Source organism: Cordyceps militaris (genome assembly GCF_000225605.1).
Source record: "Cordyceps militaris CM01 unplaced genomic scaffold CCM_S00001, whole genome shotgun sequence".
NCBI classification, from domain to species: domain Eukaryota; kingdom Fungi; phylum Ascomycota; class Sordariomycetes; order Hypocreales; family Cordycipitaceae; genus Cordyceps; species Cordyceps militaris.
The window spans coordinates 3,584,613-3,608,491 of NW_006271969.1; the positions used below are offsets into that span (position 1 = coordinate 3,584,613).

At 43.7% G+C, this 23,879-nt stretch overlaps 6 protein-coding genes across 6 annotated transcripts; 2 read left to right on the top strand and 4 right to left on the bottom strand.

The window, feature by feature from the left end:
• Window positions 1-6,650: 6,650 nt before the first annotated feature.
• On the bottom strand, window positions 6,651-7,242 carry CCM_01148 (Basic leucine zipper; the record flags this gene model as incomplete). The annotated part of the gene is made up of 2 exons (XM_006666305.1): window positions 6,651-7,129; window positions 7,185-7,242. 2 exons carry the CDS (start codon window positions 7,240-7,242, stop codon window positions 6,651-6,653), a joined length of 537 nt encoding a protein of 178 aa, XP_006666368.1.
• A 1,309-nt stretch (window positions 7,243-8,551) lies between these two features.
• On the bottom strand, window positions 8,552-10,144 carry CCM_01149 (purine-cytosine permease FCY21; the record flags this gene model as incomplete). The annotated part of the gene is made up of 2 exons (XM_006666306.1): window positions 8,552-9,245; window positions 9,300-10,144. 2 exons carry the CDS (start codon window positions 10,142-10,144, stop codon window positions 8,552-8,554), a joined length of 1,539 nt encoding a protein of 512 aa, XP_006666369.1.
• A 2,337-nt stretch (window positions 10,145-12,481) lies between these two features.
• Window positions 12,482-14,918, bottom strand: CCM_01150 (DNA helicase, putative; the record flags this gene model as incomplete). The annotated part of the gene is made up of 3 exons (XM_006666307.1): window positions 12,482-13,753; window positions 13,805-14,512; window positions 14,574-14,918. The coding sequence occupies 3 exons, from the start codon at window positions 14,916-14,918 to the stop codon at window positions 12,482-12,484; spliced, it is 2,325 nt and encodes a 774-aa protein (XP_006666370.1).
• A 751-nt stretch (window positions 14,919-15,669) lies between these two features.
• On the top strand, window positions 15,670-16,502 carry CCM_01151 (60S ribosomal protein L27a (L29); the record flags this gene model as incomplete). The annotated part of the gene is made up of 4 exons (XM_006666308.1): window positions 15,670-15,701; window positions 15,846-15,954; window positions 16,023-16,112; window positions 16,284-16,502. The coding sequence occupies 4 exons, from the start codon at window positions 15,670-15,672 to the stop codon at window positions 16,500-16,502; spliced, it is 450 nt and encodes a 149-aa protein (XP_006666371.1).
• A 426-nt stretch (window positions 16,503-16,928) lies between these two features.
• On the bottom strand, window positions 16,929-18,400 carry CCM_01152 (cell cycle protein kinase, putative; the record flags this gene model as incomplete). Its single annotated transcript, XM_006666309.1, has 2 exons — window positions 16,929-18,061; window positions 18,118-18,400. The coding sequence occupies 2 exons, from the start codon at window positions 18,398-18,400 to the stop codon at window positions 16,929-16,931; spliced, it is 1,416 nt and encodes a 471-aa protein (XP_006666372.1).
• Window positions 18,401-18,847: 447 nt separating this feature from the next.
• On the top strand, window positions 18,848-22,597 carry CCM_01153 (condensin complex subunit 1; the record flags this gene model as incomplete). The annotated part of the gene is made up of 4 exons (XM_006666310.1): window positions 18,848-19,652; window positions 19,702-19,967; window positions 20,019-22,370; window positions 22,427-22,597. The coding sequence occupies 4 exons, from the start codon at window positions 18,848-18,850 to the stop codon at window positions 22,595-22,597; spliced, it is 3,594 nt and encodes a 1,197-aa protein (XP_006666373.1).
• Between the last annotated feature and the right edge of the window lie 1,282 nt (window positions 22,598-23,879).

The window sequence follows — 23,879 nt, forward strand, 5'->3', positions numbered from 1 at the left end:
AGAAGATATAAGACTACCTAAATATTATTATTATTTTTATAAATATTCTATAAAAGGATCTTTATTTTATTATCTAGGCTAGGCTAGTTTAAAAGTAGTTAGTATTAAGATTAGTATTATTACTACTACTATTATAGGTTATCTAGTTAGGGTCTATAGTAATAAAGGGGGGGGTAGTATATTACTACCCCTTATTAAGGAAAACTATATTATATTTAACTATAATATATTTAGTCTTTTTACTAGGCTCTACCTAGTCTTAAGGGGTCTTCCTTATAGCTATAAGCTACTAATAACTTACTTAAGTAGTAAAGAGGCCTTTAGGCTTTAAGGCCTATACTTAGTTAGCTAATAGGTTTTAAACTAGGTAGGCTAGAAGTAATATACTTCCTAAGCCTAGATCTAGTACTTCTACTATATAGAGTAGTCTTTAGACTATATTAAGTACCTTTCTTTATAGTTAGTATATAATTCCTTTAATATATTAATAATAGCTAGGTATACTTCTATATTAGTATAGGCTTAGCCTATATACTAGCTATATTTATCTATCTTTACTATATAGAATTATATAATATATCTAAACTTATAGTATTTATAGTACTAAGTAGCCTAAACTAATTCTATATAGGGTTTATACTTAAATACCTATAAATTAAAGTAAATACTTTATTAGTATAGTTAGTTAACTATAGTTATATTATAAATACTAATAATTAATAATACCTTTATACTAAATTTAACCTAAAGGTAGTATACCTTAATTATAACTATATTAGCCTTATTAAATACTACTAGTATAGTAGTAAGGTTAATAGTATTATTTAGTATTTTAGCTAAAGGTATACCTTTTACTACTATTAAGTATATATAGTAAGATAGCTATACTTTTAGCCTAAATATATTCTTAACCTAGTATATATTATTTATAAATACTTTTATATCTTAGTAAAATAAAAGTATTATATCTCTAGATAAAAGCTAGTAGGTAGCTATTATAGTATTCTTTTAAAGGAATTAGTTTATTATTATAACTACCTTTACTAGCTTTATAGCCTATACCTTAGCCTAGTAGTCCTTAATACTAATAATTAGTTCCTTATTATACTAGGTTAGGACTAGCTTTATCTAGGTATTTTCTTAAGTTCTTTTTTATACTATATCTATATAGGTCCTTTTTAATATAGGGCTTAGTTATATAATTATCTTCTTTATAATATTCTAAATTACTTTAATAGTTATAAGTAGTCTTAGCTTAAGGCTAATATATACTTATAACTATTCTAAAAGGGCTTCTACCTAAGGCTTATTATCTTTATTTACTAAAAAGAAGAGCTTTTTTATAATAATTAACTAGGTTTTAAGTTTCTTCTAGGTAGGTACTACCTTAGGTTTAGTTAGTTAAGTCTTATTAGTCTTAATATATTTAGATATATCTTTAGTAGTCTTTTTACTATTACCTACCTTAACTATAGTATAGCTCTTATCTAGTATTATTTCTAAGCTAGGCTTAATATTATTTTACTTCTTACCTACTTTTTATTAATTTTATTAATATTATAGGCTTACTATAAGTATATACTAATTCTAGGTATATAATATTATAAGCTAATATATTAATACTTAAAGTAATATAGTTAATTATATAGACTTTAATAGTTTATTAAGTAGTAAAAATAACCTTTTAATCTTTTATTATAATTACTCTTTTTTTATTAAAGACTACTATAGTATTCTTTACTACTAGGTAGCTAATAAAGAGTAGGCTTATTAAGGTACCTTTTTATAAAATACTATTATATAATTTTAAGGTAGTCTTAAGGCTTTTTATAATAATAATAGCTATTCTATAAGTAGTAGATTTTAAGATAATACTAATAAGACCTTAAATATTAAAGCCTAAGTAAAAAAATAAGTCTTTTATAAGTTTTTTATAGCTTAAAATATAGCTAGATATACTAAAGTTAAATAGTATTAGTTTCTAATATAATATTATAAAAAAACTAAAATCTTATTTAGGTTTAATACCTATAAAAATACTATTTACTTTAAATTAACTAAAGTATTATAGACTTTAAAAAATAATAAAAGTAAGTTAGGTTAGCTTAAAGTCTATAAAAAGACTTATATATTATTTAAAATTAACCTTTTTATACTTATATTTACTATTATATTTTTTAATTAGGTATTAATATTTTCTATTTTATTAAAATAAAAAGAGTAGATTTACTAAATAGAGTTTAAAGTATAACTTTTAGTATTACTTATTAAAGTAACCTAAAAACTTATAAAAAGAATAAAAGTACTTAATAGTATTAGGTTTTATTATACTATAAAAAGAATACTTTTTAATAGCTATTATAATAATTAAAGTAATTTATTACTTAGACTTTTTATTATTTTATTATTTAAGCTTAATAAGGTTAACTATAATTATAACTACCTATATAAATATAGTTATAAAAGCTATAATAGTATTATTAGTTTACTTTAGAATAAGATAAAAGGCTATTTTAGTAGTATAAAAGTTAAATTCTTTATTAAGACTATTAATAAAAAAGTATATTATTAAAGCTTTAAAGACTTTAAAGTCTTTATTAAGAAATTACTATTTAGCTTAAATATTAATAAGTATTATAGTAAGTTTTTTAATAGATTTATATTAAATAAAGGTTAATATTAGAAGATAGTTAGTTATAGTTTAGAAAATAATAATACCTTTTAGTTTAAAGTACTTTTTTAAAGCTATAATTATATTTAATATTATAACCTTATCTTTAATAAGGCTATAAATATATTCTTTAAGGCTTATATTAATAAAAGTAATAATATAGACTTAGTCTTATATTTATTCTTAAATAAGATTCTTTATAGTCTTATTACTATAAGCCTTAATTAAGATAAAGCTATTTTTTTAGCCTTTTAATAGTAATTTACTAAGATTACTAAGTTTTAATATATTAATTATTTTTAGCTTTTATTTAACCTAGTTACTTTTAGATTTAAGCTTTAAGATATTTAGTACTTTCTTTAATATTAAAGATATAATATTAAATAATAAAGTAAATAATAAGGCTATAAGAAAATCTTAATTTATATATAAGAATTAAGTTACTAATAGTATTACTTATTAAAGGAGTAGAACTTTAAGATAATAAAGAGGATAATAAATTAAGTATATAGTCTTTTTTTTTAAACTAAGTATTTTATATTTATTTAAAGGTAAAAAGTATTTAAATAAATAATAAGAAATTCTTCTTATTAAGTAAATAGTTATTATATACCTTTTATAATAATTAAAACTATAGATTATAATAAGTAATTTAATAAGTATATTTAAGACTATAGATTATAATAAGTAATTTAATAAGTATATTTATTTAAAGGCTATAACTATATTAAGTAAATTTATATTATAATATATATAAAATAAATATATAAAATCTATATATAAATTACTAGATAAAGTATAATAATAGAATTTCTTTTTCTTTATATAGAATTTTTATAATAAATAGACTTATTAGATATATTCTAGATTAGCTAGAGTTTAGGGTCTTTCCTTTTTCTATATATAAAGAGTTATAAATTTCTTAAGTTTTATAGTAAATATTAGCTTATATAGATAATAGGTAAATTTAATAAGAAATTAATACTTTCTTTTATTTTATTAATAGCTTTTATAATATAAGTACTATTAGGCTTATAACCTATTATAACTAATAGGGTATATATAGGGTAAGAAGTAAAGTTATTATATTATATAACTTCTATCTAGTTATATAGTATAGGTAAGTACTAGATATACTAGGTAATAGGAGATTATTCTTTTAGCTTTAGAGCTATCTATTATTAATAAATACTTTTATATTATTATTAAACTTCTTTTTTATAAATAAAGGCTTTTATTAAACTATAAATATATTAGCTAGTAAAAAAATAGCTTTTATTATTATAATCTAGCTTAAAGGATTTTAATTAATAATATTTTAAATATTAAAATTTATTATAGCTTTTCTTTTAAAACTATATTCTATTCTATTAAAACTATAATTTAGACTAAAAGTACTTAGTATATTTTAATTATTAATAGCTATTATTTAAGTTATAATTTTATTATTATTACTTTTTATCTTATTAGTTATAATAAACTAGGTAAGAAAGGTATTAATAAAAAAGAGAGTTAATTATTAAAGACTAGCTTTAAAATATTTATAAATAGATATTATAATAATATTAACTTTCTTATAAAGTAAAAAAGAAAGAAAGCTAGTCTATCTATTTACTATAGTATATAAAGAAAGTATACTAGGGGTATACTTATAGTAGCTTTAGGCTAAGTCTAGCTAAAGTAGGCTTAAGCCTAACTTCTTTATAAAAAGTAGAAAAAACCTAGCTAGTTAAGAGGAAAAACCTTTTTTACTTTTTAATAATATTATTATATCTAGTATATATAGAAATTAATATACTTTTACTCCTATTTCTTTCCCTTATTAATACCCCTACTATAGTATTTATATATATTTAATATTAATACCCTTAATAGCTAGGTAGTATAGTAGTTAGTTATGTGTTACGAATATTACTAGACGGGCGTAGGAGGAGCTAAGCCAGGCTGCTAGTATTACGAACGTTACTGGACGGGCATAGGAGGAGCTAAGCTAGGCTGCTAGGGGGAAGCTATGCCCGCAGCCTAAATAGAATATAAGGTTATATAATAGCTTATTAGATTTAGGATAATCTAGCTATACTATAAGGTTATATAATAGCTTATTAAATTATTAAGATAATTTAACTATACTAGCTTATTTAGGTAGTTAGATAAGCTTAATAATCTAATATATAATAGAGAGGTAGATAGGTACTTAAAAAGAAGGTATTTCTATAGCTAGGTAGTTTAGATCTTTATTAATTAATCTAAGTAATAGTTTACTATTAAGAAATAACTCTTAATAAGACCTTATTTATAATACTACTCTAGGCTACTCTATAGCCTTTTAACCTAACTTACTTTCTAAGAAATAAGCAACTATAAATTAGGTTCTAAGCTATTGTTATATTATGCTTCCTAATAAGCCCTATACCCTCTTATAGTTACCCTAACCTACTTTTTTTACTTTACCCTAATCCTACCCCCCCCTTATAAGTTGCTTATAAGCCTAAATTACTATATTTAATTTTTAGGGGAAAGAAGAGAAAGGAAAAAACATAAAGAAGGGAAAAGGTTATTATGCTAATAAGCACTATAGTAAATATAGTTAGCTAAGTATAGTAGATATTTAGTAAGATATACTATATATAGAGGTATATAGTAAATAGAATTATATTATATATAGTTATATATAGTAGCTAATTATATTATATAGTATATATATATAGTAATTATACTATATAATAGTATATAAAAAAGTCTTAATACTTATAATCTTAATATAAAGTATTATAAAGACTATTATAATAAGTAATTAAATATTAATAAAACTAGACTATTATAAAAACACTATAGCTTTTTATAGGTAAGTAAAGTAATTACTTATAGATTATTAATTATTAATATATATAATTACTATTTATTTCTTTATTTTTATAATTTCCTAATAATACTTAAGGTACTACTTAATTATATATTTAACTATAGCCTTTTCTTTTTATAGTTTATTTTAGTTAGTTAATTAAGAATTATTATATTATATACTAGTTTTTATAAAATACCTTTATAAGTACTTATATTTATAATCTTTTATTTATTACCTACTTAGAATAGTAATCCTAATAAAGGTACTTCTAGCTAGATTTAAACTAGCGCCTATATACTAACCTATATAGTACTTCTTAATATAGAACTACTATACTATAAAGGTGCTTAATAATAGTTAGGTTTATAAATAATACTAACCTACTTAGTATTAAACTAAATATAGATATAGTAATCTTATAGCTAGAATAAAGATAGGAAATATATAAAGAGTAGTTAAAAGTTAATAACTTATAATATAAGGTAGTATAGTAGCCTATTTTCACTTTTGCTGAACCGGAGCTAATAATCGACTGTAAAGGTGTATCTCCGTATTTTTAGTTTTACAGAACTTATTACGTGAGCATGTCGTTTTGTAGAAGCACTCCCGCCAACAGGGTGTGCAGTATAACGCGGACTAGACTCACTATGAGTCATTTCGACTCATGATGAGCCATTTATGCACACCACACCACACCCACATCCTTGGCCGTGTAGGAGTGACATGTAGCATCTGTATAGCTTTTGCGATGCTGAGATAGAAAATGAGTTTCAATGAGTCGACGAGAAATTCATCTATATCAATACTTTGAGTCGTCCCTCTTTCATTATTTTTGACAAGATGTTGTAGCAATAGGGCTCTGCTCGTGAGCACTTATAAAGCTGCCGCGAAACACTCCAGTACCCCATCTCCAACGCCCGAAGTCCTCGAAAATTCCCATCAATTGAAACTCGAATTGGAAACGGAAAAAAAAACTATGCCGTTCCAGTACAGAGAAAGAAAAAAAACGTCGTAGAGTCATTCGCTGTAGCCTGCGCCGAAGAAAGCGGCTCGCCCAAGGAATTTTGGAAAATATATACAAGCCCGAATTAAGCAATAAATCACCAGAATATGCCGTATAAGATAATCACCTTGTTACTTGCGCACGAGCATTTCTCTCAGCGCGTCCACTTCTGCTTCTTTGCGCGCGAGCTGTAGTTTGAGCGCATCCCTCTGGTCCGTCATGTCGCCCAGCGAGCGCTCCAGGTCCGAGATGCGATCCAGGCGCTTTTGGCGGTACTTTCTCGCGGCCATGGTGTTGCGTTGGCGCTTGATGGCCGTCTCGGGGTCCTCCTCGCCGGGGTCCTGCTCGGGCGGCGAGGGCAGCCGGCCGCGCTTGCGCGAGGAGCCGCTGGTGCTGCTGGCGGGCGAGCCGTGCGGCTTGTAGGCGGCGGGCGTGGGATGGGAGGAGAGCTCTTCGGGCAGGACGGTCCCGGAAGAGGGGAGGGTCAGCAGATCGGCGGCGCCTTCTATGGTGCCGGCGAGTTGGGGAACGACGAGGTGCTGTGGCGGCTGGGGAATGATGGTGTAGTCTGAGGCGAGGACATATGGTTCATCGCCATTGACGAAGAATTCTGCGCATAAGAGTTAGTTGAGAGAAAAGGAGAGGCAATGGTGTTTTGCGCATACCTGTTGGGTCCATGCCGGCGGGAGTATAACCCTGGCCCATGAACTCGAGGATAGACATGGCTTGATGATTTGAACCACGGCCGGGGTTGCCCGATTACACACAATTGACGAAATGATTCGGATATAGTGTTGACAGCACAAATTGCAAATCCGTGCGAGTTTGTCCGAAGCTGGATAGAATAGGATTCCGAGTATGACTATGCCAGCCGGTTGCAACTTGGCTGATGTGCAGAGACTGTAGTTGAGGACAAGCGATGGTTGAGCGAAGAAGATGATGCGAGAACGACGACGGCCACTCCCATTCGGCAACTCCAGAACTCCAGTCAGTCTGGAGAACGCATGGACATGGATGGAGAAGCGGGTCTGGCCCGGCGAAGTCGGGGGTTGATGGAAGGCGTGCGCCTAGTACAAGTCTGAAGTTGTCATTGTCAACGCGAGGAAAAAAAGGCTGTTTCGGTGATTCAAGTAACAAGCTGGGAAACGGAATCTGACTTGGCTCTTGGCCATCTTGTAAAGTCAGAATGTGAATTTTCTGACAGGGTTGTACCCTGCGATCAATACCTCGGACACGACGCGGGGTTCCGAAGCCAAGAACCAAGCTGAACAGGTGCAAGACGAGGCTGTAGGGCGCGGTGTGTGGTTTGTAATCCGGTGTACTGAGTCACCGAATGTGCATGCAGTCGGAGTAACGTGCAAGTGGCACCAATCAGCTTGGATCATGTGTATCACAAAGCCAAGTATACCCCGGAGAAATCGATCCTGTTGCATTGGTGATTGATTTTCTGTCTCTGGAGAGACTGCTATGCGGGTGACGAAAAACCCGCCGTATACCCTATTAGACAGTAATTAGTAAAACTAAGAAGCATAAACGATAAAGAGACTCAGAGGAGGGTAAAAGCCAAGAAAACACAAGGGAAGATGGTAATGAGGGCTGGTTTCTTTTTGTCACCCTAGTGACTGCCTAAATTATAAGTACAAGGTTTATGAATTTACATGTTGAACAGTCCCGCATCTTCACGCTTGTTATGACGGCCCTCCACAAATCAAGATCATCCCCAACGTGTCTGGTTCAGCGGCAAAATTCTCGAGCTTCTGGATTTCGGGCTTGGAACAAACTTTATTACCTACCTGTACTGTAGTCTTGCAAGCCATTACTAAATACGAACAAGGCTTCAGGAACCCAAAACTCAGCCATCATCAATGCATTCCTCCTCTTGTCAACGTGACTCCTAATTTACGCTAGATATGCTGCACGTGAAAATAAATTCGCTTCAACTCGCCACGCCGGGCGTAGTCACCTCGTATTCTCTCGAATATATACAAAAGTAGCTTGATTGCTTCTCATGCTGCACGGTAGGTAGTCATCATCATCTACCAGACAGTCGCTTTTCGGCATATCGCAGAGGGAGGTACAACAGACCACTGCAGACAAAGGCAAGCTCAAATCCAATATCACCAGTGTGTTTGGCAATCGGCCCTGTGAAATACACCTGATTCATGGCTGGCACAATCAGACCCCAGGCCAACAGCCCCGCGCTCATGGCCGCGATTCCAAGTGGCAGCCGCTTCGCGTCACACCAGGCGGCATGGTCGTAGGCCTCCGGTTTGCGGCGGCGGAAGACAATGTCTTCGACAATGACAATGGCGCAAAACTGCGAAGACCAGTAGCCAATGAGCGCAACAACATTCTCTATGCTTACAAAGAAGTTGTCGACGGCGAAGATGGAGACCACCACGATGATGATGGTGATGAGCAGGGCAAAGACATAACGCGGTATGTGGAAGAGCCACGGAAGCAGAGTCTGGAAGTTGAGCGTGATGCTGTAAAAGGTTCCACACGTGTTGCCGAGAAGGGTGAGCGCAAGAATGACGAGAACAAATTTGCCAAAGCCGCCAGCAGGGGCAAGCATGCCGGACAGAGCGCCACCGACGAGGTACTTGTCGTATTGCTCTTGCCAAGCTGGGTTGTTGGGGATGGCCCCAGCAATGGCTGCACCGAGTGTCATGAGGAGAATCGTAGGCGTCGTAAGACCCAGGTAGGTATACCAGAACACTCGCCATCTAATGGTTTGTTAGTCAAAGACTCTGAACTATTGACCTTCTCAGTTTACTTACGTTGAAACTTTGGGGTTGAAGTAGGCTGACATGTCGCTCACCAACCCTGCGTAAGGGATCTGATAGCTAGCCACGATCATGCCAAAGCTGAGCACACCGGTAGCAGTCGCCGGCGTGGGCGGGGGACTTTGTTTCGCGAGACCAGCTCCACCACATCCAGCGGTGATGGTGATTGCGATGAATGCAACGACGAAAGCATACGTCTCGTAGATGTGCAAGACTTTGAAGCCACAGAAGGATACAACCAATGATATGATGCCGATGATGACAATACCAGCGTTTGGGGATATCGTTCCATTGGATACAGCGGCCAAGCACTGTCCACCTGTGATGAAGATGATGACTGTGAAGCCAGCCATGGTCGCCAGATTGAGAAGGACCGGTATCGAGACGAAATAGCGGCCAAAGGAATACCGCGCTTGAATCATCTGTCGGAGGCCCGTTTTCGGACCCAAAGTGGACAGGTATCCGGGGATGATGCAGGACAGGATGTTGAAGAAGAGAATGACGAGCGCCGAGTCCCGGAGACTGAGACTGTAGGCCAAGGGTCCGAGCATGCCAAAGGTGATGCCGATAATGTTTGTGTTGACCGAGGTCCAGATGGTGGCAATGTTGTAGTACCGGGTCGACGTGCGCTCCTCGATGGGGATGGGCTCGATGCCGCGAGCTTCCACCCTTCCATAGCGAAGAATCTTTTGGAAGGTGGCGGGCAGAGACGACATGCTAGTTCGTCTCGAGTCGGCCAACTCCTCGTCGATGGGCTGGTTGCTCTCCTGCGACTTTGTGTCGATGGGCTGGTTGCTCTCCTGCGACTTTGTGTCGTTGGTCCTGGTGTCGCGCGACATGTTGGAGTCCGAACCGGCCAATGTCGACCGACTGTAGAATTCGCAGAATATATAGCAGTGAAGCTCGGGGTCTGCAATCGCGTCGCACTCTGTTTGCTGTGCGCAAAGAAGACGGGACGGACACTGCTGGTGCTGACGGCGCAGTCCCGTTTGTTTGCGTGCCCGAAACGGACAAGGTGCCAAAGTTGAATCGGAACTTGGTAACTCTCCCCGAGATCGACTATTTGAGAAGCCAACAAGTGCCGAGACCGAATCCACAATGGCAAAGTAAAAGCGAAGCTTTTTCTGGTCTAGCTAGTCTCTCGATGAAGGATCGAAGAGTTCGTCTGCCGGGAAAGCCGCTGCCGCAACGAGTCTGCCAAAAACCCTCCAGAAACCAAGCGATGATGAAGAGGAGGACGAGGTTTTTCAATCTTTCTCGGCCGGTGACGTTTCGCCCCTCTAACGGAACCCCGGAGCGTGACGGGTGGTTATTGCTGTTTTGTCATAGTGTCAGTGTCAGTGGATCGATGTTTTGGTGCCTTGCCATGTTTGGTGGTGTTTGACCGCAGTTTTCCGCCACAGTGGACAGGGGTGACTTGCGCTACTCATGGGGTCTTTTTTTTTTTTTTTTGTCTTCTTGTGAGTATGTTGTTTTTGATGAGACGCAATAAGTTGCTGCAATCGCCGACCTGAGTTATTGTCGGAACTCTGGGGACTGGGATGTGAAGAACAAACCCACAATACGGCCCCCGACCTCATGCACAAGGCCAGGCAAGGCCAGGATCCCGTCACATGTTCGTGTGCCATGTTACTGCATGAAATGATGTAGTTTGCTGCTGCAAGCCCAAGCCCTGTAGCCTATGCCGCAACCTGTCTCGGCGCCACCATCCGAATGCGTGGCAAAGCTGCATTGGCAAGGGGGCCAAAAGCCAATGGCAGAAATTAGCTCCGAAATGCGCCACAAAATGAAACGGCCATTTGTTGATCATGGATGAACAGTTAGGTCGCTAGTCATCATCAGTCATCATCCTTTCAACCCATGTCTCAATGATTGACTGCATTTTGTTGGTGCACGACCTGGTGGAGGGTCACTAAGACCGAGGTCCCGAGTGTGACGTGAGAATGCCTGTTGATAACAAGTCTGTTAATGAGCTATCCGTATTCGCTCGTCACTTTGCATTGCTCGTTTACTTAGTACCTATTATTGCAACAAAGTTAGTTAAGCAAAGTACCAGTTCAACGCTCTGTATCAGTAAACTCTTCCTCTACTCCGTCTCTTGTCTCTACCTTTGTATGTCCTGTCTTTTTATGCTTTTTATTTCAATTTTTTTTACTGCCGATAAACGTGACTTAAAGCAGCTTCATCGAAGCAACCCTCGCAAACTTCACCAGACCACAAGAAATTACCAAGCTTCTGCCCACGGATGCACCTGCTCCCGGAGGTTGCAACCCCCGCAAACAGCAGGGGGGAGGGTACTAGACTATGGGCCAATCTTCCCTGAGCATCATCGTAAATTTACGCGGGGCAATGTTATCACCAATGCGCTACTGGTGGGTGACCTCGTCCCCAAGTGCGTGCATTGCCGCCCAGGGATGTGAAAGAAGCCGCTTCGGAAGAGGCAAAAGAACGGCTCTATCGTTTAAACGGCAAATCAGATTTGTGAGCAAGCCGTAGCCTGGAATCTATTTTCTTCGAAGCGGGTACGGATATACGTCTAGGACAAAGCTGGTTCCCCGCACCGTCAGCGCCCTGCTCATACAGATCACGGTCATAATTATGTCCAAACGTAGCCAGACCTGCGTCTTTGCCAAGACCTGGCTGCAAGCTTGGACGTGGAGTACAGAGCAGATGCAGGATGTGGCGCGGTTGGGTAAGCAGAGGATCGAGTGCTTTACCATGCCGTCCGTGAGGGCTGCATAGGAACAGAAGTCATGAGACTGCTTGGCAACAGCCTTCTCACGCACGAGTAACACAAGGCTGGGCTGTACGACAATTTCGCTGCCCAATCTCGTCACATATCAGACGTTACGAAGATGTTGGGTTGCAATGTAATAACCACGGGGATTGGCCGAAAGATCTCGTGCAACATGAACCTAGACATCGTCTCGGTAGCCTCCAGATCCTCCTGGGCGCCAAGTCAAAGCCGGATTTCCAGGCTCACATCAATCACTTCGGGAAATGCCCCTTCTCTGTAATAGGGCCAGTGGCTGTTGCAGGTTGCATCTTGGCACATTCAACTTGGATGATACAGCCCATGTGACTGATTCCTGAGACCATTCTCTGCACGACTCTGATCAGGTGGTACCTCTATTGTTACACCAGCACCAGTACCATTAGCCGTTGAAGCGGAGGTGCTACATCGTCTTCTTTCCCCGGAAAAAGGATCCCAAGGCTCCCATTACCCCTCCAAGTCCTTTTTCCTGCACATCCACCTGAAGTCCGCCTTGGATCCAGCCAGGCAGCTTGCTGCGAATCCGCTCGCTCGTGTACCTCCTATCCAACAGCACAATCGCTGCATAATCACCCTTGTGACGAATTGCGCGCCCAATACTCTGGTTCACCGCCCGCATACACGAATTCTCGTAGAAATCTCGGGCGGTTTGCTTGGCGCGACTGGTGGCTTCCGCCGGGGGGATGCCGCCACGCTCCAACAGCCGAGTTCTGGTCGACGACTCAATGTATTCCATCTTGGCCTTCCAATCAGGTGACGCAATGTTGGGGTACGGAAGGCCAACCACAGCCACCAATCGTCCAAGCCGGTCTGAAAAGTTGATTCCTTCCGACATCTTGCCCCCGACGACACTGAGCAACAGGGCACCACCGCCGGCCTGTGCTCCGAATATGGCTTCTGAATATTTTTGGAGAACTTCGTCACTGGATGCACCCTTTGTCTCTTGAAAAATCGTCTTTTTGGACTTGAGTCGCTCCCAAGTAGACTGGGCATCTCCTGCTCGCTTCGTCTTCCAAACTTGCACGACTTCATCGAGGTAGCCGTAGCTTGGGAAGAAAATGACAACGCCATCTGGAACAACGGAACACATGTTTAATATGGCCAGCCCAAGCTGCCCAATCATTTCTTGGTCACCACGTCGCTGGTAGCTAAACTCGAACGGCGGCCCGCCTGCTCTCGACGCAGCCAACGTGCGGACGCAGAGATTGGTGGAAGGGATAACGTGTCCACAGCTCAGAGTTGTGATTTTGGACTCGTCGAGCATGGGAAATAAGTGATCCTTATAATCATCAAAGGGAGACATTGTACCTCCGGCCAAAATAACGGCTCTTGCGCTGGAGGCAATGGATGAGAAGGCGTAGGTGGGCGACAGGAGTAGGTATGATAACTGCACGTCTGACTGGGCTCCGGGCAGCTTTTGATAAAAAATGCGACCTTCTGAGCTCAAGTTTGTGAGTGCAATCAGAAATGACACGAATGTGTGCAGCACTGGTGTGCTTGATTTGGGAGCATGCGGCTTCCCATCTTGTTGATTGCTGTCAACGTGGGTAGCATAGCCTTCGATTTTGTAAGCGAGCTTTGACTCGTGTATATATTGAATGAGCTCAAACATATTGATTTGGTCAATCCCTTTGGGCCTCGTCAGCTCATTCGGGTCAACAATTCCGTGGTCCTGCTGCTTGAGGTCAGCACTTAGCTGGTTCAATAATGTTCAAATATTGCAAACCTTGGCATTGAGCTTAGTGTTCATGTACTCGCTGAGGCCCTCCACAACACGGCCGACTCGACCAACGTTGACGCGATTGACACCTTTCAGTTTTTTCCCAAACTTTCGCACATATACACCTAGCATTTCTCGGCATCTGCGAAGGTCGCTCAGCTTCAAATCAGCCGCATACACATTCGACACCGCGTCCATGATGTTGTGCGCTTCGTCCACAATGACGACGTTGCCCTCGAGTTTGATCCCTAGCGCATCTCGGGCACTTTTCTGCAACAGCAGTGGATAGGGCAGTGTCACAATCTCTGCGCCAGGCAACGCCGTTCGCGAAGCATAGTACGGGCAAACGCGGAGAGCCTTGCCTAGCTGATAGAGGTCTTCAATGTCCGGGACTGTGGCGAGCGCCGTGTCCCTGAACTCGTGTGTCTGTGCCAGCAGCTCCTCTCTGGGGACAAATTCACATTTGCGGCCCGACTTTGGCTGCTGTAGCTCCGCGCACCGGTCGTTGATGGCTTGCACGGTCTTGAGGCGTGACACACTCGGGTTGATGCAAAGCTTCTGCCGAGACGATAACGGTAGAAGCTTGACAAGTTCATCTTGGGTCTTTGCGCCACTGCCGGACAAGTCTTGTGGTAGAGACGCAGGGAATGTCGGTCGCCGCAGTTCCGCAATGAACTGCGAGAGCTGCGAATGTGTTCTGGAAGTATAATAAATCTACGGATAGAGTGTTACTAGGATGCTTCATGTCATTTGTCACGGGAGAGGAGCATCGCACCTTGATCTCCTCTTCCAACACGTCGCTGTCTTCGTTTTGCTGCTTCGGTGCGCCGAGGCCCATCCTTTCGAGAACATCGCGCGATTCTTTGCTCAGGCCCGAGAGTGCATCGTTCGGCGCAGACACTGGTCCGCTCTCACCATCCCAGTCATCTAGCATCCATTGTTCGTCATCATCCTCCTCGCCCGCTTCGCGACTAGCTACAGCGGCTTCGAATTTGCGCTTTTTGCGCACGCGCTCTTCGCGGGCTTTTTCTTTTAGCCTCGCGTCTGCGAGTCGTTTTTCTCGGTCTTGCCAAGATCGCACCAGTTCTTCTCGCTTTCGACGTAGAAGCTGGTCCACCATCCAATCTGGCTCATTTTTGTATGATGATTTAGCCTCTTCTAGTGCGGCTTGATAGGCAGACGATTTGTGATTCCGCAGCCATGTGAGAGAAGCACAGATCAGAGAAAGAGATTTTCCCTTGGGAGTTGTTAGCTTTTCTACCTATAATTAATCATCCTAGCGGAGCCAAAAATTGTACCAAGACGGTCGCATCGTTTCGGATGTCATGCTATCAGTCATATGAAATGGTACTCACAGTCCCTGTCGGGCTTTCAAGAATTCCAACTTGTCCTTGGCCAGTTTCTAGTACTTGATAGACAGTTCTCATAAATTTCTCTTGAACATCGTACGGAGTGAATGGATGATGAAAGTCAATACTCGCAATTCCATCCTCGATGCTCTGCGTCTTCGGTTCCAACGCCATCGTCATGCACCACAGCTTCAGTGCCCCATCGCGCGACGCGCCAAACAAATTGAGAGCACTGCTTTTGAGAACACAAAGTTGAATTCACTCTGATTGGATAGACAGCTCCACTCTTTTAGATTGCCCGTTCGAGACGGTTGCATCACGTGAAGAGGCACAATGTGGTTTATGTAAGCAGTCCCAGGTTCACTCCACAGAGTCGCCGCCAATTGGTTTAGGGCTGTGCTGCCCTCTCGCTAACAATTTTGGGTGGGCTGCCTAGGTGGTGTCCCAAGCCGCAAAAACATCACCACCCACTTCCAGTCATCGACGCAACTCAACGAAGCGACATCAGCAAATACCGTCGCCATGCCTACCCGCACTTCGAAGACCCGCAAGCTGTACGTTCCATCATATCCCACCGAAGCGCGTTAAATCCAGCATGGAGGAATTGTTGTGTTTGGCCGCAACCTGTTGGAGACTTGGCGCTGGGGGAAAATCTCGACGAAAGCGACATCTAGGGCTAACATGTAATCTCTTGACAGTCGCGGCCACGTCTCTGCCGGACACGGTCGTGTAGGAAAGCACCGCAAGCATCCCGGTGGTCGTGGTATGGCCGGTGGTCAGCACCACCACCGTACCAACTTGGACAAGGTTCGACATACCCTCTCGAATACGACTACGACGATTTCCGAATATCGATGCTAACAAGGTCAAAATAGTACCATCCCGGTTACTTCGGTAAGGTTGGTATGCGCTACTTCCACAAGCAGCAGGCGCATTTCTGGAAGCCCGTCATCAACCTGGACAAGGTACATATTCTCTCCCAGCCTTTTGGAACGATAGATCCCGCTCGATTGGACAACGATCTTTCAATGTCAATAACGCCGTAATTCGACAACACGACGCGACTTGACAGCGATGCGACCTTCGTTCCGAAGAGTCCCACTACCAAGATTCCGGAATGCTAACAATACCTGCAGCTGTGGTCCCTCGTCCCTATCGAGACCCGCGACGCCTACATTTCCGGCGCCAAGAAGGACACCGTCCCCGTCCTCGACCTCCTCCCCCTCGGCTACTCCAAAGTCCTCGGCAAGGGCCGTCTCCCCGAGATCCCTCTGGTCGTCCGCGCGAGATGGGTTAGCAAGCTGGCTGAGAAGAAGATTACGGAGGCTGGTGGCGTTGTCGAGCTTATCGCGTAATGGAGCTTTGCTTGGGAGTCTGGCATATGGATTTTTTTGAACCGGTTTATTCCAAACGGCGGAGAAAAAGATAAAAAGGCCCTGAGTGACCCCGCTGTGTATATTTTTTATGTTGCACGGTGAAAAACGGGTTTATGAGCAAAACAGGCCCGGGTTGGTCGGCTTCGAGCATTGCATACAGGGACTCTGGAAAGGAGTTTTAACGAATAAAAAAACAAAATTTCGCCAAAATAGTCAAATCACAGCTCCCATCTGGTGGTGATGTCATTTTGAAAGGGTGTCATGTATAAGCGTTTGTATTATGGACTTAAATTGCACCATTAGACGCCGACTCCTTAAGTAATCCTCTCCCAAACGAGAACCCGCGTTACCCATATATGCGCATATCATTAGTATGTAATGTGTCTAGGTAGTGTTATTTCATGTTTATGCCTCTAGCATGTCCATTTCGTCATCGCCGACCAAGTCATCCTCTGGCGGCTGGTCAATTCGTAAAAGTTCATGGTCCAAAGCTTCTTCAGCCGTCATGCGGCGATTCGGATCAAGCTCCATACACCTCTCCAGGAAGCGCACAGCCAGCCTTTCTTCATCAGTTAGAGGCTTACCGTCTGTTCGACAAGTACTCCACAGGATAATCTTTTCCATTGTGAAGCCCTGTTGTCCCACGGTTGGAATGGTGGTCTCAAAGACACAGCCATGCAGAAGGCCGGCGGCCTTCATCCGCTTGTACCCGAAGATGGTGGCGATTTCAATCATGGCCTCGACATCATCAGCAGAGTTGAAAAAGGGGAATCGCTTTGACAAGATGGTAAGCAGGATCACGCCCGCTGACCAGATATCAATCGACGTGGTTTGTTCACTGCACTTAAATAGCACCTCGGGAGCGCGGAAGCCTCTAGTGCCTGCACGGTTGGCTCGCCGTGACGGGCGCGTATCTGATTTGGGGTACCCAGGTTGTGCCGTCGTCGCAGTCTGCGCCCACACCGAGTTGGCTTGGCGGTGCTTGCGCGCTTCGCGTGTTTCGTGGCAGAGGCAGGGCTTGCTGTCCGATCCCTCTCGCTCTGCCAATCCGAAATCGACCAATACGCCGTGTTGTGTTACCGGATCATAGAGGAAATTTGTGGGCTTGATATCTCGGTGCAGAATCTTGTGTTCGTGGACACTCTTCAGAGCGGTGAAGAGGGAGCGCAGATAGATGGCGATGTCCGTAGTAGTCATGTCCCGAAAATAGGCGCGAAAGTCGCCATGGCGAAAGTAGGGCAGAATCGCTACTACCTGGTCGGTTTGGCGGAAGGCTGTGATGAGAGGACAGACGGACGGACACTGTCGCAGGTCGTGCAGGAGCTCGAGTTCGTTCAAGATGCGGGCTGGGCTTGATGTGACATAAATCTTTTTGATGGCGACATATCTCGACTTCTTCTTGGTACGTTGAGAGGTTTGGCTTGAATCACGTTTTAAAGGCGGCGGCGTCCACTTTGCGCTCTCGTCTTCAAAATCCCAATCGTTGTTGTAGTGGTCGTAACAAATGTCCTCCGCCTTGAAGACAGTAGAAAATGTGCCTTGCCTTGTCATTAGCTGTGTGCCATCGCAATTGGATCCCTGCTAATATGCATACCCTCTCCAATGCGCTTGATCAGTCTGTATTTATCATGAATTACGGGAAAGTCTTCTCGCAACCTGTCCATGTCGGCCTGGACACTGTCCTCGATATTTTCCTCTGCTGAACTCGCCTCATATTCTCCTTCCTCTTCCTCCCCTTCCATAGGTTCCGCTGGGTCGAGTGTCGCCGGGTCTAGATCGTGTACGGGATCATCGTCGAGCATCATTTCGGTCTCCTCAGTGCCAGCATCCTCGTGGATGTCAAAAGGCTCACGTGGTTGTTGCATCGCTGTGGTCATGTTGGCGAATTGCGGCGAGTTCCCGGTGGTTCGGGTTTCTCGAATTGAATGACGCGTGTGAATTCGGTACACAATTGACCCGAATCCAAGTTCCTATCGTCAGTCAACGCCCAGATGCCGAGCCGTTGTACTAATCTGGATGTAGTGCCTGCAGTTGTCCTCCCTAGCGGTTGGTGGTTGACGCGCCGGGGTCGATGACACCCCACCAATTTCAGGTGGGCAGCGCGTCCAAACAAAACAAAAACATCGGTTGCCAGGGACCTCCACACAATCATCACCGTTCAACAATCCTGCGCAACACGGATCAGCTTCTTCATTAACGCCAGGGCGGCCCCGACGACTCACTAACAAGGCAGGAAAACTGTTATTTTCTTCGTGGTATTTCTGCCCGCGAGAGCCCGACCGACGACATCGCACTCGCCCCGGCGCGCAGTGACAGACATCAACATGGCGACTATCGACTTCGACATCAACGATGCGCTCAAGCATTACATGTCGGATCCCACGGCTATTCCCACGCCAGAGGCTGACAGCTCACTTTTTGACTGCGAAAATGACCCGGAGGCTCTCACAGTCCAGGTCATCAACCCGGTGCTGAATCCGATCGTGGATGCAATTGCGGATAACCCTGACGCGATTATGCGGGCAACAACCATTGATTCGCTGCAGTTCCTGTTAAAGTCGGTGCCTTTCACTCGCTTCCAGGGCCTCAGGATTCCACAAAGACTAACTTGTGAGCTTTCTAGATATACACAGTACATCTCCCCACATGCCCTCAGCAAAATATTTGATGTCGTCATGAGTGGTCTAAGTGCGGAAGCCGACACGGTGAATAATGACGTCGAGTCTGCCGACGAACAAGACTCCATTGCGCATCACAAGCAACTACTCGAAATATATGCCTTCTTGCTGCAATGGACCATTGCCGGGGTGGAGGCCAAGGCGGCAGAGAAGTCCTCTGCTGCGCCGCTGGCACGAGGCCGCGCAAAGCCCAAAAAGGGCGCGGCCAAAGAGGAGACTTGGGATTCCGCAACACAGCTGCAGGCAGCCTTGGATATAATGTGCAAGGTCCTGAAGCTAAAGCTCTCCAAAATCTTTCTCACCACCAGCGAGCGCGACACCTTCATCAGCCTTCTCACCCGCCCCGTGTATATGGTTCTCGAGAGCGAGCAAAGAGTCAAGACGACTTCCATTCGCATGCACAGCTTCAAGGTTCTTTGCATGGCTGTCAAAAACCACGGCCATGGCTATGGTGAGCTCCCCCATAGTCTACTGACCTTCTGAAATACTGACCAAAATAGCGGCACAAATCAATGTCATTCAGAATCTTACTTACTTTGAGCACCTTTCCGAGCCCATGGCAGAATTCCTCCACATTCTGGCTGATACATACGACTACCCGCAGCTCGCTGATGAAGTTTTGAGGGAGCTGAGCAACAAGGAATTCAATTCCAACGATACAAAAGGCCGCAAGTCAGTGTCGACCTTTATCGCCAAGATTTCAGAGCTGGCCCCCAGAATCGTCATAAAGCAAATGACTATGCTTGCGAAGCAACTCGATAGCGAGGTAAGTAATTTTGGAAAGTAGTTATCTTGGTCGATATGCTAACCGACAAAGTCATACACGCTTCGCTGCGCCCTGATTGAGGTGTGTGGCAACATGATTGCACATTTAAGCATACAGGACGAGCGCGGCGAAAATCATAAGACGCAACTCAATGCATTCTTCGATGTGCTGGAAGAGCGATTCCTCGATATTAACCCTTACTGTCGATGCCGTGCCCTGCAAGTGTACATGAAGCTCTGTGAGCTTGAACAAAAGTTTCCGAAGAGACGGCAGAAGGCTGCTGAGCTTGCCTGCCGTAGCTTGGAGGACAAGAGCAGTAATGTGCGCAGAAATGCCATCAAATTGCTAGGCACCTTGATCAAAACACATCCTTTTACGGTCATGCATGGTGCTCAACTATCGCGCAAAGAGTGGCAAAGTCGTCATGACAAAGTCGAAGAGGAACTCAATGCCCTACAGCCGCCGCCAGGAGTTCCGGGCTTCGGGGGTGGAAATGTTGAGGGGAGTATCGACAACGAACTTCTTGATGAGCAGACTCAACTCGAATCGCCCAAGAAACCGTCCGAAATGACGGATGAGGACAAGGCTGCCGCGATTAAAAAGGCTCAAGAGCAAGCCGCCTCTGGCGAGGCTATCGAGAAGTTCACTCTGACCAAAAGATATTACAACGAGGCTCTCAAGTTCATTGATGTCCTTCATCATGCCACTGGTATCATCTGCCAGCTTCTTGGCTCGCGCAACAAGAGCGAAGTCATCGAAGCCATTGACTATTTCGAAGTCGGCGATGCTTACAATATCGAGCAAAACAAGCTCGGTATTCGACGCATGCTGAGACTCATCTGGACGAAGGGCAACAGCGACGAAGGCAAGGGTGTTCAGACTCATTTGATCGAGTGTTACAGGCGTCTTTTCTTTGAGGCTCCTGACTCGTTCAGCCCAAACGATGCCGCCAACTACATTGCCCGCAACATGATTAGTCTGACATTTGGTGCAACATCTGCCGAGCTAACATCGCTGGAGCAGCTTCTGGCCACGATGATGAAGGGGGGTATTATCCCCGACGTTGTTGTTTCTAAGCTTTGGCAAGTCTACGGTGTTCAAAAGCGCGAGATTTCCAAGACCCAACGTCGCGGCGCTATCATTGTCCTGGGAATGCTGGCAACTGCCAACCCGGAGATTGTGGTCGGCGAGATTGAGACTATGCTCAGAACTGGTCTTGGATCTCACGGCCGCAATGACCTTCAATTAGCCAAGTACACATGTATCGCCCTCAGACGAATCAATCCTCTCGGCCGCAATGCGAAGGACTCGAGTGTCAAATTCTCGCGACTGCCAAATGACCACGCTGTCTGTGTCCGGTTGGCTGCCATTACCGAGGTGCAGTCTGAGAGCAAGGAGTGGTATGGTGTGGCAGAGCAAGCCATCAACGCTATCTATGCCGTCTCCAAGCACCCAGACACGCTCTGCTCTGAAATTCTGCGCCGCAAGACGAGATACGTCTTTAGCAACCCCCAGTCTCGCCCTGCCTCGCGCGATGAGACTCAGGCGATTGACATGACGACGATTGAGAAGGCCCGCAAGCGCGACAATGCCGTTGCTCTGTCCCAGCTACTTTTCATTGTGGGACACGTTGCTATCAAGCAGATTGTGCACCTTGAACTCTGTGAGCTCGACTTCAAGCGTAGAAAGCAAGAAAAAGAGAAGCAGACACAAGCTGAGAAGGAGAAGGAAAAGGAAGAAGGCGACGAGCTCGATCTTATTGGCGGGACTACAGAGGACGACTTCACGGAAGCTATGACGCACATTCGAGAGCGCGAGCTCTTGTATGGACCGAGCTCACTCTTAGCAAACTTTGGACCACTTGTGTCGGAGGTCTGCGCCAACAACACCACCTATGCCGACAAGGGTCTCCAGGCTGCGGCCACGCTGTGTTTGGCCAAGCTGATGTGCGTTTCGTCGGAATACTGCGAAACAAATCTGCCTCTGTTGATCACCATTATGGAGCGGTCACCAGATGCCACTGTACGCTCCAATGCAGTCATTGCGCTTGGCGACATGGCCGTGTGCTTCAATCACCTCATTGACGAGAACACCGACTTCCTCTACCGTCGGCTTGCGGATGATGATGTGTCGGTCAAGCGAACTTGCCTCATGACCCTGACGTTTCTCATCCTGGCTGGTCAGGTCAAGGTCAAGGGCCAACTCGGTGAAATGGCCAAGTGCCTGGAAGACGAGGACCGGCGAACTGCGGATCTGGCGAGGATGTTCTTCACCGAGCTCAGCACCAAGGACAATGCCGTATACAACCACTTTGTAGACATGTTTAGTCTGCTGAGTGCTGGCAGCATGGACGAAGAGAGCTTTAAGCGAATCGTCAAGTTTCTCCTTGGATTTGTTGAAAAGGTGTGTATTTATGAGTGGATAAAGGCAACTTTTGCAGGTGCTAACAGCGATGATAGGACAAGCATGCGAAGCAGTTGGCTGAGAAGCTGGCGGCGCGACTTGCGCGCTGCGATAACGAGCGGCAGTGGAGCGACGTGGCTTTTGCCTTGGGCCTGCTGCCGCACAAGAATGAGGACATTGCGAAGCAGGTCTCAGAAGGCTTTAAGCTGGTGCAGGCTGCTGCTTAAGCAATGGAGGGAGTATTTTGTATATACGTACTTGATGAGAGGCTTGTTTTAAATTTGAACGATGGATGATTTAATGGGACAAGATACGTTGACTTGTTGCAGCTTTTTTGGTGTGACGGACGTTGAAAGGCTACCTACAGGTAGGTGGTTGGTTACGCGACTTGCGCATCATGGCACAACAAAGTCATGCTACACAGAGGGCATAAATTCAGCGGCAAAATTATATGCATACACCGCAGGATCTTTAGAACTCGGCCTTGTCGCATGGCCTGCCGATCAAGACAAGTCTCAGTTACAGGGTAGGTGTAGTTGAGAGTTGAGGCATTAGAGTGGTACGTACCTCAATCAGGCTAGGCCTTGGGGCTGTATCATGACATGCTCTCTAATTGCTACCATTCATTTACTGAGTCAGTAATAGCCCGACTGTGCTGAAGCTTGATAAGCTTGGGAAGAAATCAACCATTGCGGCTCCTTGACATGATATATTCGAAAAAATATAATAAAACACGGACAGACAAGCACTTCTGCACCGCTCGCGAGTTGTTGCTTCTGGCGTCACGTGGAATATCCACAGGAGACAGGCAACCACCAGCCACTAGCCCCCTCCCCTCCCGGAACACCGCCACAGGAGACGACTCACTCACAAGCTGCACGAGTCGATGAGCAAGGCTGCCACCGAGCTTCACCAATAAATGGACCTTGATACGATTGGCTTGTGAGCTCCGCCCCTCCGCTGTCCATCACCAATCCACACGGAGAGGCGAAACCCACAACACCGCGACTACTAAAGTGGACGTCTGCCCGCCCACCTCCTGGCTCGTCCGAGTGCCCCAAGCTCAGCCGCTTCCGGGTAAGCAGCTTTGTCTTAGCAAAAAAAAAAAAGCACTGGTCAAGGTTTCGCGTTTGTCCATTGCTCTCGACCCCATTCGCCTGCCGCTGCTCGAGCTCCGATAGCTAGCTCCACCAGCGCCTCCCCAGCTCCAACTCACCACTACAAACAGCCCGGCATTGGCCTGCCGCGCACGTCGCATCCAGAAACGTCGCTGCGTGAATCGGGTTCCTCACGTCTTCAATTCGCAGCTATTGAGCGCGGACATTCGCATCCTATTGCTGCTTCATCATCTCCCTCCCGGCGCCCGACAAGGGCCATGGGCAGCATCCGACAGCTATCAGTGCGCGCAAACGAGAAGCCAACAAGAAGACGGGAATAAACAACCGACCTTCACCCTCCATCGTGTACGCCGTGGCACATTTCGAATTCGTCGCAAAGGACACCATTTAG